Genomic DNA, 27,458 nt, shown 5'->3' with positions numbered 1-27,458 from the left:
AACAGTTTTGTAGGTTTTTAACCAATGTTACGAAAAAACAAGGCGTCACGTCTCCCACCCAAATATAACTTTGTCTGTGTGCTTTGAGAGAGAGCAAGAGCGTGAGAGAGAGAGACAGCGAGAGACCATCTATGGGCCGCATACATTGTCTACATTATGTGCATGCTTTATGCACAAGGCTGTGGCGTCTGTCTTTGTGCCAAGGTGTCTTGATGATTGAGGGGTATATATCCTGGGCATGTCTGGGTTGGGAACGGAAGTGTGTGTGTGTGTGTGTGTGTGTGTGTGTGTGTGTGTGTGTGTGTGTGTGTGTGTGTGTGTGTGTATTTGGGTGGGGGGTGGAGATGTACCCATGGCATGTGAATGCCCCTCAAAAAACCAGACAGTTGGCAAAGATTTTCAGACCGCCACCCTGGTAAAACCCTATGCACACAGACATAGACAGAGCCATACCCACCCCACACCCAGACACAGAGCCATACCCACCACCATACATATTCACACGCAGACATAGACCCATACCCACCCCACACACAGACATAGAGCCATACCCACCCCACACCCAGACACAGAGCCATACCCACCACCATACATATTCACATTCTCCCACATCAGTCACTCTGGCTGTCAGGCACTGTCTGGTTGGGTGGGGGTGGAGGACACCATGTGTCTCCATATGTGTGTGTGAGTCAGGGTGTGTACGGCTGGTGGGGGGGAAGGGGCCGTGTCTGGTCAGGGAGGGAGGATGGCCGAGTCACCCCTCTATTGGGTGTGTGTGTGTGTGTGTGTAAATGGGGTCTGGTATGGTGGGGGTGGGCACCGATCAGCTGGTTCACAGAGGCAGCTGCTCCCTCACTAGGCTAGGCTATCTGTGCGAGTGTGTGTGGTGTGGTGTGTGTGTGTGTGTGTGTGTGTGTGTTAGGGATGGCACAAACCGCACCGAAAACCGAAACCGTACAATTCACACACATACCGAACCGAACCGTGCAATCCATTGCGAACCGCAATTCATGTACTGCCCAGAAAAATATGTAAAACAGACGTTCTAGGAGTATCTTATCCAGTCTTTCTGATTAAAACATTAGCGTAAAAGACCAAATCAGAGGATGACACAATTAAAATCACACCATTTTCACATTATAAACCTATACAAACCATATGTAGGATATTTAGTGATAAGTCAGATTCTATGAGCCAGTGCACCATTTATCATGAACTAAAAATAAAGAACCGTAGAGAACCGAAAACCGTGACCTTGACACAGCGATATGAACCGAACCGTGAATTTTGTGAACCGTACCACCCCTAGTGTGTGTGTGTGTGTGTGTGTGTGTGTGTGTGTGTGTGTGTGTGTGTGTGTGTGTGTGTGTGTTTGTGTGTGTGTTTGTGTGTGTGTTTATAGAGCAAGTTAAAAAAAAATGTCTGTAAAAACTCCACTGGTGTGGTGATCAATGGCAGGCCATTTGTTACTTTGCAACTTGATTAAAAACGTATTACTTGGTTGCAAAAACTCCATGATGGCCTCACTGTGCAGACAGTCAACAATAGCCACAACAACCCAGCCAGCCAACCCTGTCCTGTCCTGTCCTTGCAGAGTTGACATGGTGAAATGGGAGTGGGAAACTGTAGCCACTAGCCAGACACTTTCTTTTTGTAAAGGAAGGACTTCGCTGTAGCAGGCCTAGGCAAGGGTTGACAGAAACAAGATTCAAGATTTCTTTTATTACATCTCCTCATAGGTTTGAAGCCTATAATAGAGTAAAAATGATTGTGTTTTGTCTCCTTAAAAGATAAATAAATGTGTCAAATGTATATAAGGCAATCATCAACATACAGGCTTGATGAAATATTTTTCGTATTGTCTCTGGAATTTTTGAGGTGAGGAGTCCGCACACTTAAAAAATCCTTTTTGTTGTATTTTTTTTTATTTATTTCATGGATGGATTATGTGAAGACTGCTTAAGTTGAAACATAATTCAGCTACTAAAAAAAAACAAAAAAACAAAAACATAACAAGAAGGATTACAAGTGTGCTTTAACTCCCCACTCCGAAAATTACAGTCAGGCTTTGTCCTGCATCTTTACCTGGGATGTGTGATTGTGCACAATCTTCACCTTCAACTCAGTTTATCGTCTCTGGAACCTTCACTGCCCAAGTCACCACCGCTCACCTTTGCATGCAGACACAGACAGTGGCTTTGTGCATGAGTTTACCACCAAGCCAAACTGCCTATTAGTGAATCAGACTGCACTGCACGAGGTCTTTGTCTTTCATCCGTGAGGGTGTTCCTAGCCAATCCCTGAGGGTGTGTGTGTGTGTGTGTGTCTGTGTGTGTGGCATTTCCCTCTGGGGGCTATGGTAATGTATTTTTGTTTGTCTGAGTGCGTGTCTGGTCAGTCTAGTGAGTAGTCTATACAGCCCCATAGAAAGACACACACGCACGCACGCACGCACGCACGCACGCACGCACGCACACACGCACACGCGCACACGCACACACACGTCCAGTCCAGTTTAAAAATCAGGGTTAACTTGTCTTGCACCACTTCCCTATTCCATCCATAAAGCTAAATACAATATCATTCACCTCAGCAGATAACCTACAGCAACTAAGATACCAGGCAGGGAGCACTTGGTTTTCACTTGTGAGAAGACTCTGACAAGACATGCTTGTTATTCTATTCTCTGTTAACCATCAACTTGATTAACTGAAGAAGAACAAAAAACTAACCCTACTAATCTGCACTTATTGTTCTGTATATTTCCTGTGCTCACTTTGTATCTGCAAGTGAGGTATGCTCTGACTATGTCCTCGATACTAAGTCTCTTTGGTTAAAACAAAGCGCTTGCCAAATGTAATGTAATGATTGGCAGTTGTCGGCTGGGCTTTGTAAAAGCTGTCTGTGTGTGTGTGGTTACAGTTGCACCTCCAGGGAGTCTGTCTGAGTCTGAGACGAGGTCTGCTCCCTTTAGCACTGTTATTAGCGCCCCCCCAGGCAAAGCTAGGTGGGAGGATGGATGCTACATTCAATCGTCACTAGTATCTGTGTTAGCGGTAGCGTCTGTGGAGATGACAGCATGCTGAGTGGTGCCGGTGAGATCATCATGCTTCCACTGAAATAAGGAGAAGCAGCAGCAACGGTAAAACTCTGGTGACTAAACACCTCACTGTCTGTGACTACTTCTGGAGTCAGGCAGACACAGCAGTTTACACATCCTAGCCCCCACATACGCACGAACGCACGCACACGCACACACACACACACACACACACAAACACACAGAGGAATGTGCAGTGCGCGGTATGCATCATGAATGCATAAAATCACTGACATTCCATGATTTGTACTGTACATGAGACGCACTATTATTCCAGACATCAGTCTGTCTGTCTCACACTGTATGCGCCCACTCACTCACATTTCTTGTCAAGAGCAACTTAACATTATAATAGTAACACACACACACACACACACACACACACACACACACACACACACACACACACACACACACACACACACACACACACACACCTCACGGACCAGCATCTGCCTCATATGGCAGTCCTTATAATAAACTTGAGACAGTCTCAACAAATTCAATCTGCTTCCAAACAGACACCACCACTGACAAAAAAATCAGAAAGCCAAACAGCAAAAAGTGAAAAAGACAGCAACAACCTACACACACAAAATTATATAACAGTATCCGAGACACAGTGGGAGAAACCCAAAGAAAAGATCAGGTGGTGTGGACAAATAGACAATGTTCTTGTAAATAGACATTGTGAGTATTTGGGCTACAATGTCACCCTAACCCTAACCCTAGGTTAGTAAGAAAACATGTTTCCTTTGCTTTCTTTTCCTGAAATGACAGGTCTCTTTTGGGCTACACCAGGCTGAAGGAAATATGATTTTATAAATCCCCCTTTATCCTCGGATTGCCAGACACAACATGACTCAACATTGGCTGTCTGTCAGATGAAAACCCCTCACATAATAATACCAGGCAGACTAAACACCAGTCCCTTAAGTAAAGCCTACCAAAGGCTATTTAGTCTACCAACTGAACATTTGGCAAAGACCACAGCCTGTTATCCTATGGAGGTGATGTTTATTGAAGTTGTTGAACCAACATCACAATCTAAACAGAGTACATTCCCCCAATGACATTCCATACGTTTCGTCAAATATCAAATCCTTCTCATGTGGGCACATCACTGCCTAATAGACAACAGAAAGTCTTCCATTTCACAATGAACGCAGTATTTGTCACACAGCCGGTGTTATTAAACCAAGAGGTTGTTCTAGACATGTCTAATTTAAGAACCAACACAACCTCCGTGAGTGTCGGCCACCTCTGTGATGATTTTGTTGTGATGATCATCACAAGACTCGAAAGAAGCAGCAGTCTGGGCGCAGCAGCCTACACTGTAAAACAACTTGAGGATTCCGTTTGTAACTAGTTGTGAGAAGAAGAAATGAACAGCCAGACAGCAACACAAGAAAAAAATCTGCTACGCAAACAAAAACAAAAGTCGGACAGACAGCCTTGAACGCAGCTATCGCTAACGAGACAAGAGTCAGTGACCTAAAAGCAGCCAGTGTTACAATGCTAGGATAGCAAACTTAGCTCGGTTAGCTCGCCAAAGAGGAACATAAGAAACGTTTGCAAGTGATGCTAGCAACATAAACATTAGCCGTTGGGAAAAGCCAAAGAAAGTCTACTTACTGATCTCCGTGCTCTGGGAAGAAGTCGAGTGCTTGCAGTTACAGGAACAGGACACATTTGTCTGGATGCCCGTTGTCTCGTTAATCAGACCCATAGAGTTAAACATTTAAATCTGTAAATCTGGCGTTTGGAAGTAACGTTAAACAACTTGTGTAGTTAACGTAAACTAATGTTCCAGTAGAAAGAGCTCATGAGTAGAGGTCGCCGTCGATGTCTTTACCGTTACGAGAAAAAAAAATCAAAAGTCTGAGAATAACATTTATTTACTTTGACTTTCCTACCTAACCCCGGGCCGCTGTTGGCCCTCGGTACTCGAGTACGGCGTTGTTTCTCTGCAGGCAGCTTGTGCTAAATTCTGTCTGTCTAGCCGTCGGGTTACTGCGACTGGGTTACCTCAGTCAAGTCCAAGTCGGCACTCAGTCAGCAGCGATAGTGTGTGGGAGGGGCTTCGGAGCAGACAGGATTACGTCAGTGCCAGACTTGGACTTTCAGGAGTGCGTTTGGCCAATCCCCAGACACAACACAACCCCGCAAAACCCGTCTGGGAGCTTCGCATGAGTGCAGATAGCAGCATTTTATGTCAACGTGATTGGCATATTATAATATCTAAATAAATTGTGTGTGTGTGTGTGTGTGTGTGTGTGTGTGTGTGTGTGTGTGTGTGTGTGTGTGTGTGTGTGTGTGTGTGTGTGTGTGTGTGTGTGTGTGTGTGTGTGTGTGTGTGTGTGGCAATTAAAAGGCAACCTGCTAGGAAAAATGTGAGTTGAACTACACCGTGATCATTTGGCGATCAAACGGTTGCAGGGTGTTATGTATCCTAAATGTTAAGACAATGTTATTTTATGTGGACATCTGGACAAATAAAAGTACACTGTACGGCCCAGGAGCGGCATTGTTTGAGTGTTTTATTCATGACAAACAACAACAACAACAACAAAAGAAAAAAGCCAATATTAATCACAAAAACTACTGGCCTAAAGCTACTTCTATGCTAGTGATAAATAAATAAATAAATACATAAATAAATAAATAAATAAATAATGATCGAAGGTGCAAGCGTCATTGCTAGCCATGCTAGTTCTAGTTTGAGGATAACACATTGATTCTATAGGCCTACTCATTGGCATAACAAGTTGACTTTTCATTTAGTAGTAAAAAGGCTCTAGGCCAGTGCTTCTCAATGTTTTTTGAAGAAACGCCCCTTGGCCTCATCTCAAGCCTCCCAGCGCCCCCTTGACATCATCACAAGACCGACAACGCCCACCTCTTAGTATGAAAAAATCTAATGGACTAATGCCCCCCAATGGCAACTTAGTACCGCCCCCTCTCAGCTGTTTCCTTCTCAACGCCCCCCCCCTAGAGCTCTCCAACACCCCCTGGGGGTCTGTACCTCCCCCATTGAGAAACACTATTCTAGGCCCAGGGAGTGCCTGTTCTGTGAAGCATAGGCCAGGCCTACACTTAAATAATGGTCAAGTGAGGTCATGCCCTGGCTGGCACAATCAGTGTGTTGTACATGCAGAAGATGTGCACAGTTTAAATTGAAGAAATTGCCAAGTTGACCAGGCTGATTCTGGTCAAACATGATCCTGATCCTGATCCTGGTGCAACATCACAGGCCCAAAACACTCTTTTGACAGAGGAGGGTCAAGGGTGTTGGTGTACTGTAGGCCTACCGTATGGAGTAACTGACTCTAGCTTGGGCTAAAAGTTACTTCAAATTCACAATACAAGTGGAACATTATACAGGTACACAATCTGTTGCCTCGTATGTGTGATACCGTGAGGGGTGTAGGTGGTCTTGGCCCTGTGGCCAACTGGACTGATTTAATCTGATAATTCACTTCCATGTGGGACTGTTCTATACATATTCTGCACTTATTGATGGAAATGTCTACAGTCATAAATTGGTGGCCAGAATTGCTGTTTCGAGTACACAGCTGTCATTTTTTGTAGCATTGTGCCACTGTATGACTGAAGCAAATGCATATAAATATAATATCTATCTGAATGGTCTCTCTACTGCTTGCACAGTAGTAAAAGGTCTTCGCTGCCCTCTGGTGGATTAAACATGGAAACGCGACTTGGCACAAAAAATTACTATGGTTCAAAGTGTTTTTCACTACCTTAACAGAAACTCATCTCCCAGGAAATATTTAACTCACACAAAAGAAAGCGTGTTTTTTTTATCATAATTCACTACTTTGCATTCATTCACAGCTCCATCTCCATATTTATTATGTTCCCCTGGTCAGTCCAAGTTCTTTATCAAGTTATTTAATGTGCCTTTTATTGCTGTATAGGGCAAGCGTGGGATGAGATTTTTCACACTGAAACACTGAAAATTATGTTTTTGAAAAAGGATAGGGATAGCCCTCAGTTATATTCTGTTGTAATAGTTGTAAATAGGGTTGTGGTTTAACCTGCTAATCATGTGACTTGTGTCATGTGACCAACCTGATTGTTTTAAAAAGTGGCATACATGTGACCTGCTCTTGATACGCCCTGAAGAAGGCCATAAGGGCCGAAACGCGTAGGCATTGTAGCCAAATAAAAAAGTAAAAACAATTGCAACCTTGAGTGCCTCAGCATCTGTCTTCCTGGACCAGGGTTGTGGTTTAAAACAAAAGTATATACTAACATTCAAGTAAGCTTAAATATGTTATCAAATAAAAGCATAAAATATGGTTTCAAAAAGATGCCTTGGCTTTGAACAAGCTTCGCACAGACTATAATATTGCCACCAAAATTGTTATGACCAACTCTTAATCTGTTAATGCACGCCGTACCTCCAGTGGCATGCTGTACACTGTAATAGCCATTGAATAGTTATAGTACTACAATCACGGCCGCTGACAGCTTTGGCCGGGCCCAGGACAAAGTGGTCTAAAAGAACCCCCAGACTAATACATACAAAGTAATGGGGACCCAATTCTGGGCCCCCTGTCTACCGGGGCCTGGGGCAACTGGCCCCTTTGTCCCCCTGTGCCGGCACCCCTGACTGCAATACTATATCATAACACAGGGCCTTTAATAATCCACTATGGATTGGTCATTGCCATTCTGGTAACAGCAAATGTATAACGCTGTATCTTAACGGGTTAGGTCTCTCTGTAATGTCATAGCAATGTTGTTATGATGTAGAGTCTATTCAGCAATGATTGAATGAGCCCGCCGGTGGGTCCATCTGTACAAAGAGGCCAACTAGGATAGAATAGAATAGAATAGAATAGAATAGAATAGAATAGAAAGCCGTTATTGTCATTATACAAAGTATACTGAGATATGAGCTACAAGGTGCACAGTCCTTTACAGATGAACATAGTCCAGTAAGTGTGAGTTCAGTGTCGTAACAGCTTTGGGGAAGAAGCTGTTCTTCCTTCTATTGGTTCTGGCTGGTAATGCCTTGTAGCGCCTGCAGGAGGGCAGCAACAGTGTGAATAGATGGAAGCCAGGATGTGAGGGATCTTTAATGATACTCCTGGCTCTACTTAGGCAGAGGGAATTGTAAATGGTGGGTATGAGAGTCAGGGGGCAGCCTATAATTTTTTTGCGCTGTTTTGGTCACCCTCTGCAGTCTCTTCCTGTCAGCCTCAGCTTGAGTGCCACACTGACACTGCGTAGGTCAGCAGGCTCTGGAACGGTAAAAGGTCACCAGCAAGCTTGAGTCTAACTGTTCTTTCTTTAGTACTCTCAAGAAGTGCAATCGCTGCTGGGCCTTTTTTTTTTTTTTACCAGAGCCGAGGTGTTAGTCGACCAGGAGAGATCAGCAGAGATGTGTACACCTAGGAATTTAAATGAGCTCACTTGCTCCACACGCTCACCATTGATGTACCGGGGGGCAGGAGCATATTTGTTCCGCCGGAAGTCTAAGCAGCTGTCTGCCAAGGTATCTTCCTGAAACCACACTGACTGTCATGATTTTTTTTCTTGCCATTCCCTGTTTTGAATGTTTTTCAAAGAGTGGGTGCCAGCTGTCAATTCAAATGTGGTGGTATGCTCTTAAAGTCAGATAAACTTAGTCAGCATCTCTCAGCTTATGTCTTAGCTCTCAGCTACAAATAGGCCCTAATGCAGTTCACCTAAACAATTCTCATCTAAAAAATGGCATGACGCTGACTGACAGAATGAGACAATATCCAATTACTATTGCATTAGGCTACTATTGTACATCAGGTCCGGAGCCAGGGCCGGATTAAGATGCCCTGTGGCCCCTAGGCTACAGGTTGATGTGGGGCCCCTCAGAAGGCAAATTTCATGAAAAATTTACCCAGACAGTGTTAGTTAGGAACTCAGGATAACATGTCTACTAACTGTACTCAACATAATAGTTTTTTTTTCTCCAATATTGCATCTTGCCACAAGACGCCATGTTTCACTTTTGGGCAATAAGGGCCCCCCTAGGGCTGCAGCCATATCTAGCCTGTGCATTAATCCGGCCCCAAATGTGGGACAGTAGGCTTGTTAGTATATAGTAGAGCTCCTCATGAAGATATTGGTAAGGACTTGCAAAGTTCTGAGCAAGACCAAGAGCACATAGGCTGAGCCAGTGCCATGTCTCTGTAGAATAATTCATTATGTACTATTTAGCATACAGGCCTACAGTTTGTAGGCTACCGGCAATGTAGGCCTAAGCCTAGGCCACAAACACATGATGACATAATCAGAATCATCTTCCAAATAAAGAAAGACTAGGCCTACTAATGTTTTAAAAATTAGTGTAAAAAAACAACAAAAAACTCAATGCTGCAAAATATGAAGACGTTTACTTTTGTTAATGGCACCTTCCAATTCATCTCCAAATCTAATGAAAATGCGCCCAAGGCTGCCACAGTAGGATAGAAGTAGTTCTACAAGCGCATGCCAACGTCACAGTTTTTAGGAGGGACTTGATGGATGCTGCCGGAATGTGAGGCGGGGACTCGGGGGGGAACCCAGGTGTTGGGACGTTACAGTACGCACGGGTCACTCAGGCCAGCTCCGTTATCGCCACCATAATAACACATCAGCATTAACTGGCAGCAAGCCGCCTATTATATTTAACTAGGGCTTCTCGGCGACCACTACCGCAGTCCAGGCTACGGGTGTTGCGTTGGCATCTCGTCGTGCAAAGGAGAGGAGTCGGAAGTTGCAGCGGATTGTTTGGCTCCTGAGTTTGCCAGTCTTAATTTAGTTAGAATGAAAGTTCGAGAGGGTGTTTGTCTAGTCTTGCTCGCTGCATTGGTGTTTGTTGCAGCCGAGGAAGAAGAGGTGTTTCAAAATGTTGTGGAAGAGTTGTCTGTGGAGACCGTGGTAAGTTCCTCTGTCAAGTTTATCGAGAATCTCGGTGTACATCGTCAGTAGAGACACGTAGCCAGCGCTGCAAACGTGGTTACATTCTCCGCAGTGGTAACAATGTAACTAACATTGCTCATCCGCTCATGGTGTTTTTTATTGTGCAGTGTAGGTGTATAGTATATCGAGCGTCTCAGCTGCAGATTAGCAGAGGCTACCTTATGATCTCATTTCAGTCCTGTGACGAATGATTTTCATTCAGTTAATAATCCATTCATTCCGACTGAGATTGATGTGTGTTTTCTTCCTCCTCAAAGGCGAAACCTGAAACTTGCGATGTAACGTCAGAGATGGGAGACACTTTGGAGATTCACTACACGGTGAGATGAATGGACGCGGAAAACTAACATCATAGACAGGCACATTTATTGCAGCCTTTACAACCTCAGACACCGCCCATCGATGTATAAGTCATTTTTGTTACTATCGTGGAGAGTGGCTTTGAGCAGTCCACTGTGGTTCAGATGGGTATAATGCCGTCTATTCAGTGCGCAGTTCATGTGGAATATTGTGACAACAAAAGCGTAAATACCTGCCATGCAACATGTAGTCTAGGCTAAATTCACTGCCCCTAGACTGTTCGTCTCGTTCACTCTCTCGAGCCTCATGACTACTTAGCCTATGTGGTTCTGTTTTTCAAATCATAAATGGACTTGCTCAGATAGGTTGTTGCCTTGCTACATGGTCGTCGTCACAGAAAGCGCGTTGGAGGTAGCCATATGTACGCTTCCCCTGCTGCTGACGAGTTCACCTCAAACGCGTGCCAGAAATTCTGCTTTGCCATGCGACTCGAGACAGTTCAACACGTCAGCATTTCACTGTGGGACTGGTCAAGCAGTTCAACTACATTTCAGCGTTATCGTAACAGGCTGTAGACATAGGCTATGCCACCAATGGAATCCCTCCATCTTTGTTGAAAGGTGAATATAGATCCCCCTCTTTTGGCTTTTCTGCAAACTGCAATTCACAAGTCCAACCCCCCCCAACCACATACAAACAAACAAACAAATAAATAAACAAACAAACAAAAAAAGACTAAGATTGCATTCTTTTGTTCCCTCTTGTCTGTGTAGGGGAGGTTGATGGATGGAAAAGTGATCGACTCCTCTCTGTCTCGGGACCCCTTGCTGGTGGAGTTGGGCAAGAGAACAGTCATCTCAGGTATGGCCCAGGCCAGGGCAACTGGCCAGGTGCAGGAGACTTATCATTTGCCCTTGTGTTCTGTGTTTTTTTTTAAGACCGGGTCAAAGGTGCCATGTTACTCTAGGTGAAGTAGACACTGACTAAAAAGTGGTGACGTACTCACCCAAAAGGCTCTAACATTCAACAGACTGTACCTCAGTTAACATTTTAAAATGATGGGCCTTTAGTGAAGAGCAGACAGATTTGAGTTGGGGAGAGATGAGGTATGGGTTGGGAAATGACCAAGGTCTGATTCGACACCGGGGTCCTGAAGATATTTGAACCATAAAATAACATTAAAACCAATTTTATATTTAATAATAGACAACTATGGTTTATATATTTAAGAATGTTTCATTAAAATCATTCCCTAGATAGTATATGAAGGAAAATATATGAAGAGTATTTCTGACAGAACCATACTGTATTTATAGGAAGGAAGAGGTTTTGTTATAAACGTATGATAAAATAAGGATGTTGGTCATGGGACAATTGTACAAATTTCTATTCTTCTCATACAATACAATGAATAATGTTGGCTAACTTGTAGTAAAGCTTAATTCTGTGTGTGATCAGCAAAATACCATTGTTGGTGAAAGGACAGAGAGCTCACCGGGGGTCAACACATTTGGTTCTTGAGTTATTGGGTTTGCGTTATCAATAGGGTCACACAAGGTGAATAATCAAATCAAATGACTTCAGGAGATAGATAAAGACCACCGAACTGATCAGGTCAAGGGAATCTCAGGAAGCCCCATGGACTTTTGACCAAGAGGTGACATCCTGACCTGAGCAACTAAAAAAGAGATGGTTCAGGAGAAGAGCAGCAGGTCAGGATATTTAGCCCATGCCAAACTGGAGCGTGATACTGGAAGGCTGTGGGTTCAAGCCCAGAGTGGCCAACTGTGCAGGATTACATTGGTTACAGGTGCATTAGTGCACCGAACCTTAGCATCCACTCATGCTTGACATGTTTTAACAGCTATTTAACCACTACAGTGTATAGTAGGCTATACTATGATTTCACAGCTACAGCTGTAATGGTTGGGCCGCAGGTCCTTCAGGGGTCAGTATGTATGTCTATGGGGCCAGGATATACTGAACCCCCCCATCCCCATTAGGTACCATAGGGTGCCTATGCCAGGTTACAGGTCAAAGTTCTGCGGTTAAAGTTACACACCCCCCCCACCCCCAACACACACACACACACACACACCTGCATACCATAAAAGGGTGTAATGACTTAAATCTTCTAGAATAGTTACACATACGTGTGACAGATCGTAATATGACCCTTAGTACACCCCTTGGAAGAGTCTCGCTTTGTTGCGAGTCCATCGACTGTAGAGATCAAGACGTTGCATGCATGCTTTGTCACTCATAATGTACAGTATGTTAATGTTTTTCTTTTTGCCTTGTTTTAACAGGTCTAGAGCAGAGCTTATTGGGAGTTTGTGAAGGGTATGTATTGTGTCAATACATCTTTACTCATTGAGAGTACCGGTATATGATCTTTGTTGGATCGTTACATAATCACATATGATTTTTTAAAATGTGACTTTAAAAAAAATAAATTAAGCTGCAGGTATGTAGGCTGTTTTGCATGCTAACATCTTGTTTGTCGTATGCTATATTTCTATTGAATAATATTTAGGCAAAAAATCAAGACCACTATCCCACCACACTTGGCCTATGGGAAGAGAGGATACCCGCCTACCATACCAGGTAGTCATTAATACATCTGGAACACACACACACACACACACACACACACACACACACACACACACACACACACACACACACACACACACACACACACACACACACACACACACACACACACACAGGCCATCTTCTTTTTCGTTCCTAATGGGCACCATCATCTGGCATGCATTGGTGTGTACAGTACAGTGTGACTTAACAATACGGGGCTTTGGTGGCTCAGGTGGTGTCGTCCGGCCTCCGAATTAGCAAAATTGCAAAACGAGTTACAAAATCATGTCATGACATGACGGTAAAGGTATGAGGGAACCGCACCAATGTAGACAGCATTATGTCTGTGTGGGTTTAGGTCTGGGGTGTCTCTTTTGTATTGGTTAAGAAAGACTGACCCCATCATTGTGCCCTTGAGCAAGATACTTGACCCCAAATTGCTCCTGGGGACAGGGTGGTATCCTGCGTGGCAGTCACTGCCACTGGAGTGAGAATGGGTGAATGTGAGGCATACAATGTATTCCGCTTTTGAGTGCTCGAAGGAGTGGAAAAACTCTTTATAAGTGCAGTCCATCTACCATTTCTTTTTTACTTAGCACTACTGCCAAGAGACCAAAGCCAACCCCTTGTTTAACCTCTTGTTTAACTCCACCCTACTGTCTCTGCCTGTCTGTTGGTCTATCTGTCTGTCTGTCTGTCTGCCTGCCTGTCTGTCTCTCTGTCTGTCTCTCTGCCTGCCTGTCTGTCTGTCTGTCTCTGTCTGTCTGTCTATCTGCCTGTCTGTCTGCCTCTCTGTCTGCCTGTCTGTCTGTGCTCTAGGTGATGCGGCGCTGGTGTTCGAGGTGGAGGTGGTGTCATTGAGCAAGCAGACGCAGTGGCAGCGGCTGGTGAACGACGTGTTCCCCATGCTGTGCCTGGCGCTGGTGCCCACGCTACTGGGGCTGGTGGGGCTGTACCTCTACAACAAGGCCAGCGCAGACAAGGGCACCAAGAAGAAGGCCAAGGACAAGAAGAGCAAGAAGAAATAAAACTAATACATACTAGAGGTGCCTTTGCTGACTTGTTGACTAACACTGCGAAAACAAATAACTATTTAAATAAAAAAAGGGATCACCATCCCCAAAAAATTAACTGTTCTGTTGTGCTGTGGTCTGTTGTGATGTTTTATTGTTGTGGTCTTACATTTAAAAAAAACATTTTTTTCACATGTCAATAGAGAGATTTGTGAGAATGTGAGTATGTTTTGAAGACTAATATTATAATGATAAATCACAATAATATAATTTATTTTTAATACATTATTTCTTAATCATTCATTTAAACAAGATAATGTTTTATTGAGACCATATACTGTATATCAATAGCCACTAAAATCTCTCATTATATTCAGTTATTTTATAGTGTATAATAGTTTTAAACTGGTAGTATGTGTGTGTGTGTGCATGCATGGATGAATGATTTGTATATGGGCAACATCAGTATGTATGTTATAATCAAACAAAGGGCTTGCATAGTTGTGTTGGTATGTGGTCTTATGCATGTAGGTGTGTGTGTGTGTGAGAGTGGTGTCAGCTGTGTTAGTGTATGCTAGCTACAGTGTGTGCTGCACCACGTGTGCGGCCTCGATGACATTGTGACGCTTGGCCGTCTGCTGGCTGGCCTGGCTGCCGGTGGCCGAGAGGCCGGGCGTGCCCAGCGTCTGGGCGGACACCATGAGCAGAGGGTTCTGGTGGCGCAGGATCTGGTCGCTAACGGAGATGCCCTCCAGGTACTGGCGCAGCAGGTGGCGCAGCTGCTGGTTCTCTTGGTTCAGACCCGCACGCTCCTGTTCCAGGCAAGCGCGCTCTAGAGACACCTATGGAAATATATCCAGATTATAATGCTGTTCCAGGCAAGCACGCTCTAGAGAAACCTATGGAAATATGTCCATATTATAATGCTGTTCCAGGCAAGCGCGCTCTAGAGACACCTATGGAAATGATCCATATTCAGGGCTCTAAATTAACTTTTTTCATTACCAGCCAAAATGGCCAGTACTGTACTTACTAGCCAAACACACTCACTAATGGGTCAAAGTGGCTAGTAAGTTGTTCTTTTCTGCCTTCCAAATTGAAATTTCACCAGTATTTGACCGGTTGGTTGGTGTTAATTTAGAACCCTGTACATATTATTATATATTGCTGTTTAATTTATTTGACTATTTCCAGACACCTACTGCCTATTTCACACCATGTACTGAGCAATATTAAAATATATGTGTACTCCAGACACACGTAAAATGTACATTAATGATTTTTTAAACCGATATAAAATGCATTTTGCCATGCAATGCAATGAAGCTCTTCATATACTCTCTTAAGTCAACTATTTGTTTCAATGTCCATAAACAAGAGGGTCATTTCACAGCAACACAACAAATATCCACCCACTCACGTTTCAAAATATTAATAGATTTCAATCCTCTTTCTCTTGGATGTCTGAGGAACACACAGTAATATTTTAAAGGGACACTGTGCAGGAAATGGTCAAAAAAGGTACTGCAACTATGCTGCTCATTGAAACTGACAAGTACAGTCATTTTTGCAGATAAAAATGGCTATTTTTGGAAATTCAAAATGGCGGACCATGGGGAAGATCCCCGTTTTCATGTATGAAAAGTGCCATTTTTCCAGTCATATTGAATACTTAAAATTTGATGCTGGTGGTAAGTATTCATGAAAGATAAGTATTAGTGAATGGGCAGCATGAATTCTGAAAATAAACAACTAAAAATCTCACACAGTGTCCCTTTAAGAATATTTTGAGATTCAAGTAGGTAGAGTAGAGATTTGTTCAATCGGTATGAAATAAACCAAAACTTCATATATGTACTGACCTTGTTGTAGCGCTGCCAAAAGCGGCCCAGGTCCTCAAAGTCGTGCATGACCTGCAGAGGGAGGATAGACAGTAGAGGCAGAGAGAGTAGAGAGAGAGAGAGGTTCCATTGGCCCATTGTTTCCGGGTTCTATTATTGCAAGGGGGGGGGGATCCCCCTTTAGGCAGACCTAGGCAGACCTAAGAACTGTTCTATTCAATGCTAGGAGTATTATGACACGCCCCCTTAGGCAGACTGGAACCTGGTCATGTTAGGTGCCCATAGCAACCTATTACATTGGCATATCTCTATATACAGTGCCCTCCATAATTATTGGCACCCCTGGTTGAGATGTGTTAAAAGCCTTAAAATAAATTCAGTGTTTATTGCAGAAGAATACTGTCACACTGAAAATTTTAGGAAAATGTAGCCTTCAACTCAAATGAATTGTAGGAAAATAAAAAAAATCCCTGACTAAAAAATAATTATTTTTCATTAAATCACCTGTTCCACAATTATTGGCACCCTTAACAATTCCCAGGAAATAAATATAATTGAAGCATTTCTGTCATTTCTACAGTAGTTTACAAAGTTTACCAGAGTATGTAGGAACATTTAATTAGTAATTCATCACTTCCTGTTTCCCTGGGGTATAAATATGACGTGACACCGAGGCCATTTCTCTTATCCACTCTTAAACATGGGAAAGACAAAGGAACACAGCATACAAGTGAGGCAGATGTGCGTCGACCTTCACAGGTCAGGCAGAGGCTACAAGAAGATTGCCACTCAACTGCAGCTGCCCATATCTACTGTGAGAGGAATAATTAAGAAGTTCAAAACAACTGGAACAGTGGTAAACAAGCCTGGACGAGGACCCAAGTTTATTTTGCCACCACGCACAGTGAGGAGGATGGTAAGAGAAATCAAAATATCTCCAAAGCTCACTGTTACAGAATTACAACAAATGGTAGCATCCTGGGGTCACAAAGTCTCCAAATCAACCATCAGGCGCTGTCTACACGCCAACAAGCTGTTTGGGAGGCATGCACGGAGAAAACCTTTCCTCACCCACAATCATAAACGCAAACGTCTGGAGTTCGCCCAGCGGTATTGGGGCTTCAACTGGGACCGTGTGCTTTGGTCAGATGAGACCAAGATTGAGCTTTTTGGCAACAAACACTCTAAGTGGGTCTGGCGTGCCACGAAAGATGCGCATGCTGAAAAGCACCTCATACCCACTGTGAAGTATGGGGGTGGGTCAGTGATGCTGTGGGGCTGTTTCGCTTCGAAAGGCCCTGGGAAGCTTGTTAGGGTGCATGGCATCATGAATGCTTTGAAATACCAGGACATTTTAAATCAAAATCTGTTGCCCTCTGCCAAAAAGCTGAAGATGGGTCGTCACTGGGTCTTTCAGCAAGACAATGACCCTAAACATATAGCCAAATCTACACAGAAATGGTTAACCAGACACAAAATCAAGCTCCTCCCATGGCCATCTCAGTGCCCAGACCTCAACCCCATTGAGAACATGTGGGGTGAGCTGAAGAGGAGAGTACAGAGGAGAGGACCCAGGTCTCTGGATGATTTAGAGAGATTCTGCAAAGAGGAATGGCTGAAGATCCCTCTTTCTGTCTTTTCCCATCTTGTGAAACATAATAGGAGAAGATTAGGTGCTGTTTTGTTGGCAAAAGGGGGTTGTACAAAATATTAACAACAGGGGTGCTAATAATTGTGACACACATTATTTGATGTCAAATAATTATTTCTTTATGTGGGATTTTTTCCCCACTGAATAAATGCACTTGTATTGAAGGTTGGATTTTTCTCTTTTTTTCCATTAAGGTCCCATATTATTTAGAGAAAAATAATAATAATTGGAAGCTAAAAAACACATCTCAACCAGGGGTGCCAATAATAATGGAGGGCACTGTACTTAAGGAATCTCTGGTAGAAGTGAGAGGAAACACCAGGAAGTGTAACAGTGCTAGTAGTATGATATTACAAAGTTGTAATATTATACCACCAGTGTTGTAATTACATCTGTAAGAGTACTTCTACTTCTTCTTTATAGTACAACTCTGAAGGAAACACACCAGTCAGTACAACAGTGTGAAGACAGATGTAATTACAATGATAGTACTATGATATTACTAAGTTGAAACCATGTAATATTATACCACCAGTGCTGGAATTACATCTGTGAGAGTACTGCTACTTCTACGTTTTCTTTACACAACTCTGAAAGAAACACACCAGTCAGTGCAACAGTGGGTGTGTGCGCGTGCTTACACAGTGTGGAAATTGCAAAACGAGTTACAACAAACTCATGCCATGACATGATGGTAAAGGTATGAGGGAACCGCACCGATGTAGACAGCATTGTGTCTGTGTGGGTTTAGGTCTGGGGTGACTCCAGTCTCCTAAGACTGATTGAGAAACGCCTTAAATCCCCTTATGACCAGAGAATGAAGGACGGGAGCAACAGCAACAAAATGCAGAAGTGCTTATTCCTGATGATGTTGAAAGCGCTTAGCCTGATTATCATGACTTTCAGTTGCGTCACTGCGAGGGCGGAGCCTGAGTAGAAAGTGCTGGCTTCCAAGAGCATATCAGTGCCACTTGTCTTTCATAGACAGTTTGGTCAAAAAATCCAGCCAATCGTTCAAAAGCCGTCATACAATCAAAAATCTGACGGACGCATGGATGTACTGATGTATGTATGCATGTATGTATTTGGCACCTTTAGGTGTCTGTATGTATCCGTACAAGTGTGTGTGTGTGTGTGTGTGTGTGTGTGTGTGTGTGTGTGTGTGTGTGTGTGTGTGTGTATGTGTGTATGTATGTACATACAGTATACATGTGTGTTTGTGCATCCATGCAAGTGTGTGTGTGTGCATGTACATATGCGTGTTTGTGCATGTGTGAGGGTGTGTCTGTATGTACATATCCATGCCAGTGTGTGTGTGTGTGTATGTCTGTATGTACATATCCATGCCAGTGTGTGTGTGTGTGTGTGTGTGTGTGTGTGTGTGTGTGTGTGTGTGTGTGTGTGTGTGTGTGTGTGTGTGTGTGTGTGTGTGACCTTGGCCAGTCCCTCTGTGGGCGTTGCGGAGGCCTGGCTAGTGTCCACGTCCTGCTCCTGGGCATCCAGGCTGGACTCGTAGAAGGGCAGGATCTTCTCCTCCTCCGTCTCCAGCTTACGACACATCTCAGCCAGACGCAGCAGCTTCTCACCCTGTCAGTCCACACCCACACACACACACACACACACGAGCACACACACACGCACGTGCCCGCATGCGCACACACATACACACACACACGTACGCGCACACACATGTACGCTCGCGTACACACACACACACACACACACACACACACACACACACACACACACACACACACACACACACACACACACACACACACACACACACGTGTGCCCGCATGCCCACATGTCCACGCACGCACGCATGCACACACACACACACACACACACACACACACACACAAAGTACTAAGTAGATTGCTCGGTCAGCATGCCTCACTACAGTGTGTGCCTATCTGTTTGTGTGGGTCATAAACACTCAGTCTCTCTGTGTCCATTTCCAGCGTTTCAGGCTGCGTCTTTTCCCAAATCACCATTATGGTTGTCTGCCTGCCTTTCCGGTCAGTACCTACAGTAGCATCCTTAGCATCCTCACTGGTCCTTCAGGGTTTTCTCTCAACAAGCTTAAGTAGAGTCAGTTAGAATCACTGAATGATCCAGTAAAGGACACTATATTCTCCATATCGAATCAAGGAAAACTACATTAGAGGTGTGGATTGCACTTAGATTTACTAAATAATAATGGTCTGCCCACAGCAACATTGGGAGTGTACTGCATTTGGTCTTTTCACTGAGGACTGGTATTGCGCTCTGAGTGTAATTTGCTGTCTGCAGTACGTCTATATCAACTCTTATCGCACCCCCCCAAAGCCCATATCTAATATGTGTGGAAGTACCTATGCTGCCTTGACAACAGCCTGTTGTCTCTTGGCAACGGTGTTCCTGTGTGCCAGGAGTCTGATAAAAAAGTGGACGCATTAGAGTGACAGGAAGTGTGAGTTGAAGTGTCTGTGCTTGATGTATGACCTATGACTGGGCATCCAACTATGTGGGTGTAGTTCGTGGTTTAGCAGGTAGCATGTTAGTGGGTTTAAAAAAATATATTTTTAAGGACTTTTTTGCCTTTTTTTGACAGGGCAGTGGGGAGAGAGAGACAAGGAAGGATCGGCAAATGACCCGGGCCGGAATTAAACCCGGGTTGCTGGCATAGTAACCCAGTGCCTGACCGTGGCTAATGGAGTGTCTTGTGTGTGTGTGCGGTTGAAATCTTTGCTTAGAAGTGAAATAGTGATACAATTTTGTATCACTGTGCACTGTAGTCAGGGAAGGTGACAGGCGGTAGGGTCAAGGGGGCCCAGGGGAGCAAGGGTGCCCACAATTGAGTCCTCATAACATTGTATGAATTGAGGGAGGGCCCCTTTTAAGTGCCTTTGTCCCGGGCCTGACCAAAGCTGTCAGCAGCTCTGTCTGTAATAATGTACTTTATGTGCCTGTGCATGTGCCTGTAGTACTGTACTGTACTAGCCTTAGAAATCTAGACGCCCCTAGTGGCCGTAAATTGAACTTTGCTCTAGAGTCTAGGGGTTTAGCTCGCCAGGCTAGCACTGTACTGTACTGAACTGTATAGTGTCTGAGTTTACCTGAGAAATTATGGCCTGGAGCTTCTTGGTGGCGGCGTTGCTGTGCACGGTGAGGTTGGCCAGCTGGTTGTGCTCGGTGGCGCGGGCCTGGCTGAGCCGGGCCTTCAGCTGCCGGGCCTGGTGGGTCACGTGCTCCCGGGCCACGCGCAGCCCCCGCGCCGCAGCCTCCCCCTCTCGCTGCCCAGAGCTCAGACGCACACGCAGAGCCCCAATGGAGTCCTGCACACTCACATGAGCATGCAAACACACACACGCACGCACGCACGCACGCACGCACGCACGCACGCACGCACGCACACACACACACAAAACACATGCACACATTTTTTTATTTAGATTGACAAATAGACATTCATAGCGGCATAATGCACATTTTGGTTTTATACAGTGTTGTGTGCTTCTTTGATGTACGATTCAGGTTTTCCAACGTTTTCCATGCCATGGTGTGGCACTTCATGGTTACTGGGTGTGTCTGGCATTTATGTCTGGCATTAATAGTTTGTCCAACTTAAACATCCCGAGTGGAGTGTTTGCGTTCTTGCATTCTCGTGTTACATACAAGAGCCTCTATTTAACTAGCCTGCAGTGACTGGTCACTTGCACTCGGTCTTATCATGTGTCAAAAGAAAAGGAAACAGAACCCGACACTTCCCATTTGTATGTTTATCCTCCCTCCCTCCCTCTCTCTCTCTCTCGCCCGCTCTGTGTGTGTGTGTGTGTGTGTGTGTGTGTGTGTGTGTGTGTGTGTGTGTGTGTGTGTGTGTGTTAAATACAGAAGTAGAATTTTAGTTGTTCATTTTGAATCATCTGTGGTCTCTTTAAAGTGATAATAGATGAACACACACACACAATACCTTAAAGGTAGAGTATGTCATTTTAGTCATTCATTTTTCAAATGTATGCTTATGATGCCCATTCACAAACTTGATCTTTTCTCCTTAGTTACTGTAGTTATAAACCAATATTTATGGGTCTGACTAAAGTACAGTATATTTTGCAGCCAAAGATGTCAATTACTGGAAATTTTGAATAGCGGATATGGAGAAGATTCACCTTTTCAAATACGAAAAGTGTAATTTTCAAAGTCGTCATGAACACATCGAAATTGATGGTGGTGGTAAACATTGTGAATAGGCAGCATACATTCTGGAAATAAACTACGGGGAAAAAAAGACTCTCCCTTTACAAAAACACCTTGGGCCATGCACAATCAAACAGCACCGCGCACAACACTTACGAAATATGCCATTGCTTGCCAGAGGTGTCAAAAGTAAAAGTACATTTGTGGTGTAAGTACAATACTAGCACCTAATATTACATAGCTGTTACACTATTTACTCCATTGTACCTAATGAGGTGGCGACACTGTGTTGTTACTGACACACTAAACACTAAAAACCTATCAAGAACCCACCACAAATTTGATCCAACCAGAGCAGGGGTAAGCTGATCACAAGACAAGTACACAGGTCTACTGGTTACTCAAATGAGTTATCTGTGTTGGAAGGAAACTGTGTTTCTGTGTTTCTTTTTTTCCCATCTCTGTTGCTTGCTATCACACCTGCATCTTCTGCAGTCGTCTCATCTGCGTGTCGATCTCCTGCGCTGACTTGTGGTCGCGCGTGCGGAGGGCCTCGAAGGCGATGTGGCGGTCCTCGGTGGCCTCGTTGTAGGTGCGCAGCGCCTGCTGGAACTGGCCCCACAGCTCCTCTACCGTACTCTCCAGCTGCACACGCAGAGCATGCTTCTCCTCGATGTTCTGGAGGAGGAGAACACACACACACATACACACACACACACACACACACACACACACACACACACACACACACACACACACACACATATTATATACGCACGCACACACACACACATTACATACGCACGCACACACACACGCACACACACATATTACATACGCACGCACACACACACACACACACACACACACACACACATGGGTGACACACACACACACACACACACACACACACACACACACACACACACACACACACACACACACACAGGCATGAGCGACGGATACACACACAAGTAGATATTACATACACACACGCACATGCAGATGCACACACACACACTGGCAAGAACATCAGGCAAACACACACATATACACACACGCGCACACACACACACACACACACACACACACACACACACACACACACACACACACACACACACACACACACACACACACACACACACACACACACACACACACGTTATCATAAAACAGCACTTGACAGTTAAGAGTCACATTTTGTTAAGTTGGGGAGTGGAGAATTCCATTGTGCAAAAAACTATGAAAAAAAAACCACAGCAATGTGTTGCAGCTCAAATATTTGGGACAAGTAGACAAATCAAACAGGCAGACTGTCTTTCAGTCTGTCTATGGATCTATCTTTCTGGGTGCATTTATATTGGTGTGACAAAAAGGCGCAGGGGTTACGCAAGACAAAAAAGGTTGGGAAACACTGGTAGACCACACTATCTCTCTAGTCTGAAGGTGTGAATCTATCTTTCTGGGAAAATGTGAGTTGCCTGATTATCAACGACTTTCAAATCTTGTACTGAGATGTTGGTCTGACCAAGAAGATTATGTTTTCCAAACTGCCTGGTTAAACCGCCTCCCTCGGTTTGCTACTGTTCGAGGCTAGAAAAGGCTGTGCCGAAGTTTAAACCAAACTTTTTCTTAGTCCAAATAGAAAGTCTCTGCTTAAACCCAGGGCTGTTGGAGATGCTCAAAGTTGATAGTTTCCCGACAAAATGGGCGGAGTTTCCGATTCCTTCGGAGCTCAGAAATGAAATTTGTATTTGCGCTTGGCCTGACTAACTGGCCGAACGTCTTGCGTCACTAGGAGGGCGTAGCCTGGCTAACATGTGAGTGTACAGGAAGGAGGGAGGTACCCTGTTTTTGATATCATCCCTCATGCTTTGGTAGTCCTGTTTGGCCTCATTTTCCAGCTCAATATAGTGCTGCTCCATGGCAAAGGTCACGTCTGCCATGTACGCCGAGTCCTGCTGGTGCTTACTCAGAAGGTGTTCCCTGCACACACACACACACACACACACACACACACACACACACACACACACACACACACACACACACACACACACACACACACACACACATGCACACACAAACACATACACACATCCACACACACATGCACACACAAACACATACACACATCCACTCAGACACAAACACACACAAATACATGCACACGCACACGCACACGCACACGCACACACACACACACACACACACACACACACACACACACACACACACACACGTTATCATAAAACAGCACATGACAGTTAAGAGTCACATTTTGTTAAGTTGGGGAGTGGAGAATTCCAATGTGCAAAAAACTATGAAAAAAAACCCACAGCAATGTGTTGCAGCTGCACTCCCATTTTGTCACCATCTAATCTGAAGACAATGTGGCTGGCTTGATTCATGACAAAAACTGTGTAAATAAACCTTGAATACAAAGAGAGGGATCGGATGCTGGATGATCTCTCTTTCTTTTCTTTTTTTATTCCTTCGATTCTTTCTTTCTTTCTGTCTTTCTTTCTCATTTCTTTCTTTCTTCCTCTGTGTGTGTGTGTGTGTGTGTGTGTGTGTGTGTGTGTGTGTGTGTGTGTGTGTGTGTGTGTGTGTGTTATAGAAAAGCCCCCCGCTCGACTCTCAAACCTGGGTCCCCAGGGACAATCTTCCGTTCATGGTCAGGTCACCTGACTCAGATGCAACAGCGCCCAAGCAGCCCCAGGTTTTCCTTTTTCTGTTGCCATTCATCATAGTTGCTTCTTATTGACCCTTGCAGTGCGGATCTAATTATCTGAATCGTGCAGCTGTTTATGTGACGATATTGAAACGAATTGTGGTTTTATTACCGTTTAGTCCAGAAAACAACCACATGATATGATGTGATAGAGCTCCCAAGCTTCAAATCATCATCATAATTTTGAAACGTTATTATTAGCCTTTTGCAACATATTCTACGAATACACTATCATATTATTTATTTATAATTTATTGTATAATGTTGGCAAAGGTGAAAAAAGAAAATTAATGAAGTAAATATCGCAATGCATCGCAATAATACATGTATCGCAATGCATCGTGATAGTATCGCATCGTGGCATGTGTATCGTGATGCGCATCGAATCGTGAACCCCTTGCCAATACCGACCACCCCTAGCCCAGCGAGCTAAACCCCAACAGCCCGGGAGCAATTTCAAATCGCGGCCTCTAGGGGCGTCTAGATTTCTAAGCTAGACCATCCCTATTGTGTGTACCTGACTGTGTTGTACTCAGAGATGAGCTCCTCCAGGCTGGAGATCCACTTGAGTTCCAGGACGGCCAGCCGACTCCTCTGCAGCTCCAGCATGCGGTCCACACAGCTCAGGTGGGCGCGCAGGGCGTGGGACGACTGCTGCTCCGCCTCGTTCAGATCAGACACCAGACTCTAGAAGAGAATGAAGGCAATCCGCTACTGGGTCATTGATGCTTTTAGTAGCAGAAGTCAGGCGGTGCAACCACAGCTAATGGCACTATTGTATGGATTAAATTACTATTCATTTTGCTGGATTATAGTTTAAAAAATAATTTGTTAAATGTAAATAAAACGTGTTGTTGTACAATTAGTTAATGTACCAACTTCACACAAGAGAGAGATTAGCTGTGGTTGCCCCACCCTGTTAACTTCTAAAAATGTTAATGACCCACATACAAATGGTCAAAAAGGCCTCAGCAAATGTGTGTTTGTCCTTTTCTTTCTTTTGTATTTGTTGTATTTGTTTGTCTGAAGACTTATGTGTCCCTTGTGTCCTGTCTCCCCTCCCTCTTTCTCTGTACTTTTGTACCTTGGACACATTCCCGTCTTTGGTATTTGTGTAAAGTAAAAAAACAAACAAACCAAACATTTGATTACAAAAAAACTGGACTAAAACTGAAGCAGTACATGACTAGAAGGCTGGTATCGGAACCGTTATCGTCTTACAAAACTGTTGTATGATTATGCAGTGTAGATGTTTGAGCTTCTGGGCTCCAACTAAGAGAAGAGATTTTTGCTGCATCGTCCACCTTGATGACACTGTCTTTGCGGTCCAGCACCCTCTCAAAGGTCTGGCTGAGGATGGCGATGTCTCTCCGCAGATCGGTGGTACGGGCCTGTCGCATCACAGTCCTCCACTGCTGCGTCAACTTGTGAAGGTTCACCACACTGTTCTTCTCCTCCTTCTGTAGCTTTTCCTACAAGATGTCAAACAGGATCAGTGGTGCATTGCAATGCTGACACACACACACACACACACACACACACACACACACACACACACACACACACACACACACACACACACACACACACACACACACACCAGCTGATTCGATACATCACGCACCTTGAGAAACTGAGTGAGCATATCCTCCTTCCGTTTGGCCATCTCCTCCTCCGCCTGGGCTTTTTGCTGCATGTAGAGGAGCTTCTCCTCCTCTGTCATGGCAGCCTGCTTCCCCTTTCCTCCTTTCTTAGGCATGGTGATGCTGAGTCGAGACGCTTAGACTACCTGCCTGTTAGAGCATTCGATACGGTAACCAGATTAAAAAGATGAAAGTCCCTCAACCATCGATGAAGCCATTGCTGGTCTTTTCGTTGACTTTGTCCCAGGTGCGAACAACGTTGTCAGCGGCCCTGCTACCACACTGTCTCAGCTCTGTATCCCTCTCACAACACACACCTTATGCGCTCTACACCCAGCCACACACAGTTGATGCTTCCGAATGTTGTGTCTCTCAAGCCCAGAGTACCGATGCACCTCTACACTTAAAACAATAAGCACTTGAACTGCACTTCAACACCCATCCACCCCCTCTATATAGCCTATGACAAATTAAACTCATTTGCTGGATCTCAAATGGTGCACTTTTGCACTTTAATGTTCATGTTTCCGTGCGTATGGCGTATTTGTGCACTGAAACTAACATAGTGCCCGAAGTGCACAAGTGTAGTAGGCTACCATCTTGACACACAATCTGTAATGTTTACACTAAATGGTCAGTGACAGTGTCAGACCTCAGACCATTTCCCCCATGTTGGGTAGGCTTAGCTACAATGTATCAGATTTGAGTCGATTGTAAATGTGCTAAGTTGTGAAGGTATATTTAGAAGAGTAAACAAACAACTCACCCTTTAGAAATTATTGCAGACGTTTAACAAAAAGTTAACGATAGGACTGCTTCATCTTCCAAGACTAGTTTGTGTACGGTTGCTTAGCAACGTGGGAGCAAACGCACGGATGTTGATGTTGTTCTAGAGCGGTCCACCAGGCGGCTCTGCCATGCGTTCTGTCTGTCCCAGGCTCTGTTCTCCATGCCATGTGTAGTTACAGAATATGAAACGAAACTAATGACTTTATCAATAACTTTCTTATCTTACAGGCCTTAAACAAACATGTTTTCATGTTGGTGCGTATGTGATGAATGAATGAATGGATGGATGAATGAATGAATGAAAGTGACTGAATCAATGAAATGTCAAGATTCTTTTCTATTTGTCGGTGCATTCAATGCATTTGACTGCAAGTCTCCTGGACCTTGATCCTGAACAGATCACACAGAATCACAGAATCTCTGAATTTACTGACAGGCGGTAACTATGATCACTGGCTGTAAACTACAAAATAAAATTCGTCCACATTGCATTGTGGGATTCGACGTAGTTCTTTAGGAAGACTAAAATATCCCTCCGCGGTAAATTAGTCCCTTCAAATGTTAATATAAGTGGTCCTTTGTGTCATTTTTGTGAAATTAAAATGTGCCAAAGGTAATTAAAGCATAGTTTTGTT

General features: G+C 44.2%; 3 protein-coding genes across 4 annotated transcripts in view; 1 reads left to right on the top strand and 2 right to left on the bottom strand.

Annotated features, from left to right (window-relative positions):
* pmepa1 (prostate transmembrane protein, androgen induced 1) overlaps positions 1-5,124 on the bottom strand; it is a 37,172-nt gene extending 32,048 nt beyond the window's left edge. For both annotated transcript variants that reach the window (XM_063215209.1, XM_063215210.1), the window contains exon 1: positions 4,736-5,124. In XM_063215209.1, coding sequence (XP_063071279.1) covers positions 4,736-4,841 — 106 coding nt within the window. In that variant the 5' untranslated portion in view covers positions 4,842-5,124. The remainder of the gene's footprint in view (positions 1-4,735) is intronic.
* A 4,519-nt stretch (positions 5,125-9,643) lies between these two features.
* fkbp11 (FKBP prolyl isomerase 11) lies at positions 9,644-14,098 on the top strand. Its single transcript, XM_063215208.1, has 6 exons — positions 9,644-10,027; positions 10,327-10,389; positions 11,143-11,230; positions 12,679-12,712; positions 12,906-12,976; positions 13,787-14,098. The coding sequence occupies exons 1-6, from the start codon at positions 9,914-9,916 to the stop codon at positions 13,993-13,995; spliced, it is 579 nt and encodes a 192-aa protein (XP_063071278.1). The 5' UTR covers positions 9,644-9,913; the 3' UTR covers positions 13,996-14,098.
* Positions 14,099-14,121: 23 nt separating this feature from the next.
* On the bottom strand, positions 14,122-26,897 carry ccdc65 (coiled-coil domain containing 65). Its single transcript, XM_063215207.1, has 10 exons — positions 26,801-26,897; positions 26,016-26,184; positions 25,696-25,863; positions 24,909-25,078; positions 23,505-23,643; positions 22,135-22,332; positions 20,574-20,792; positions 18,907-19,059; positions 15,843-15,893; positions 14,122-14,822 (listed from the first exon to the last, which is right to left on the bottom strand). The coding sequence occupies exons 2-10, from the start codon at positions 26,148-26,150 to the stop codon at positions 14,559-14,561; spliced, it is 1,497 nt and encodes a 498-aa protein (XP_063071277.1). The 5' UTR covers positions 26,151-26,184; positions 26,801-26,897; the 3' UTR covers positions 14,122-14,558.
* Between the last annotated feature and the right edge of the window lie 561 nt (positions 26,898-27,458).

The sequence above is a fragment of the Engraulis encrasicolus genome, chromosome 14 (assembly GCF_034702125.1).
Source record: "Engraulis encrasicolus isolate BLACKSEA-1 chromosome 14, IST_EnEncr_1.0, whole genome shotgun sequence".
NCBI lineage: Eukaryota > Metazoa > Chordata > Actinopteri > Clupeiformes > Engraulidae > Engraulis > Engraulis encrasicolus.
This window is presented reverse-complemented; position numbering and strand designations above follow the sequence as displayed.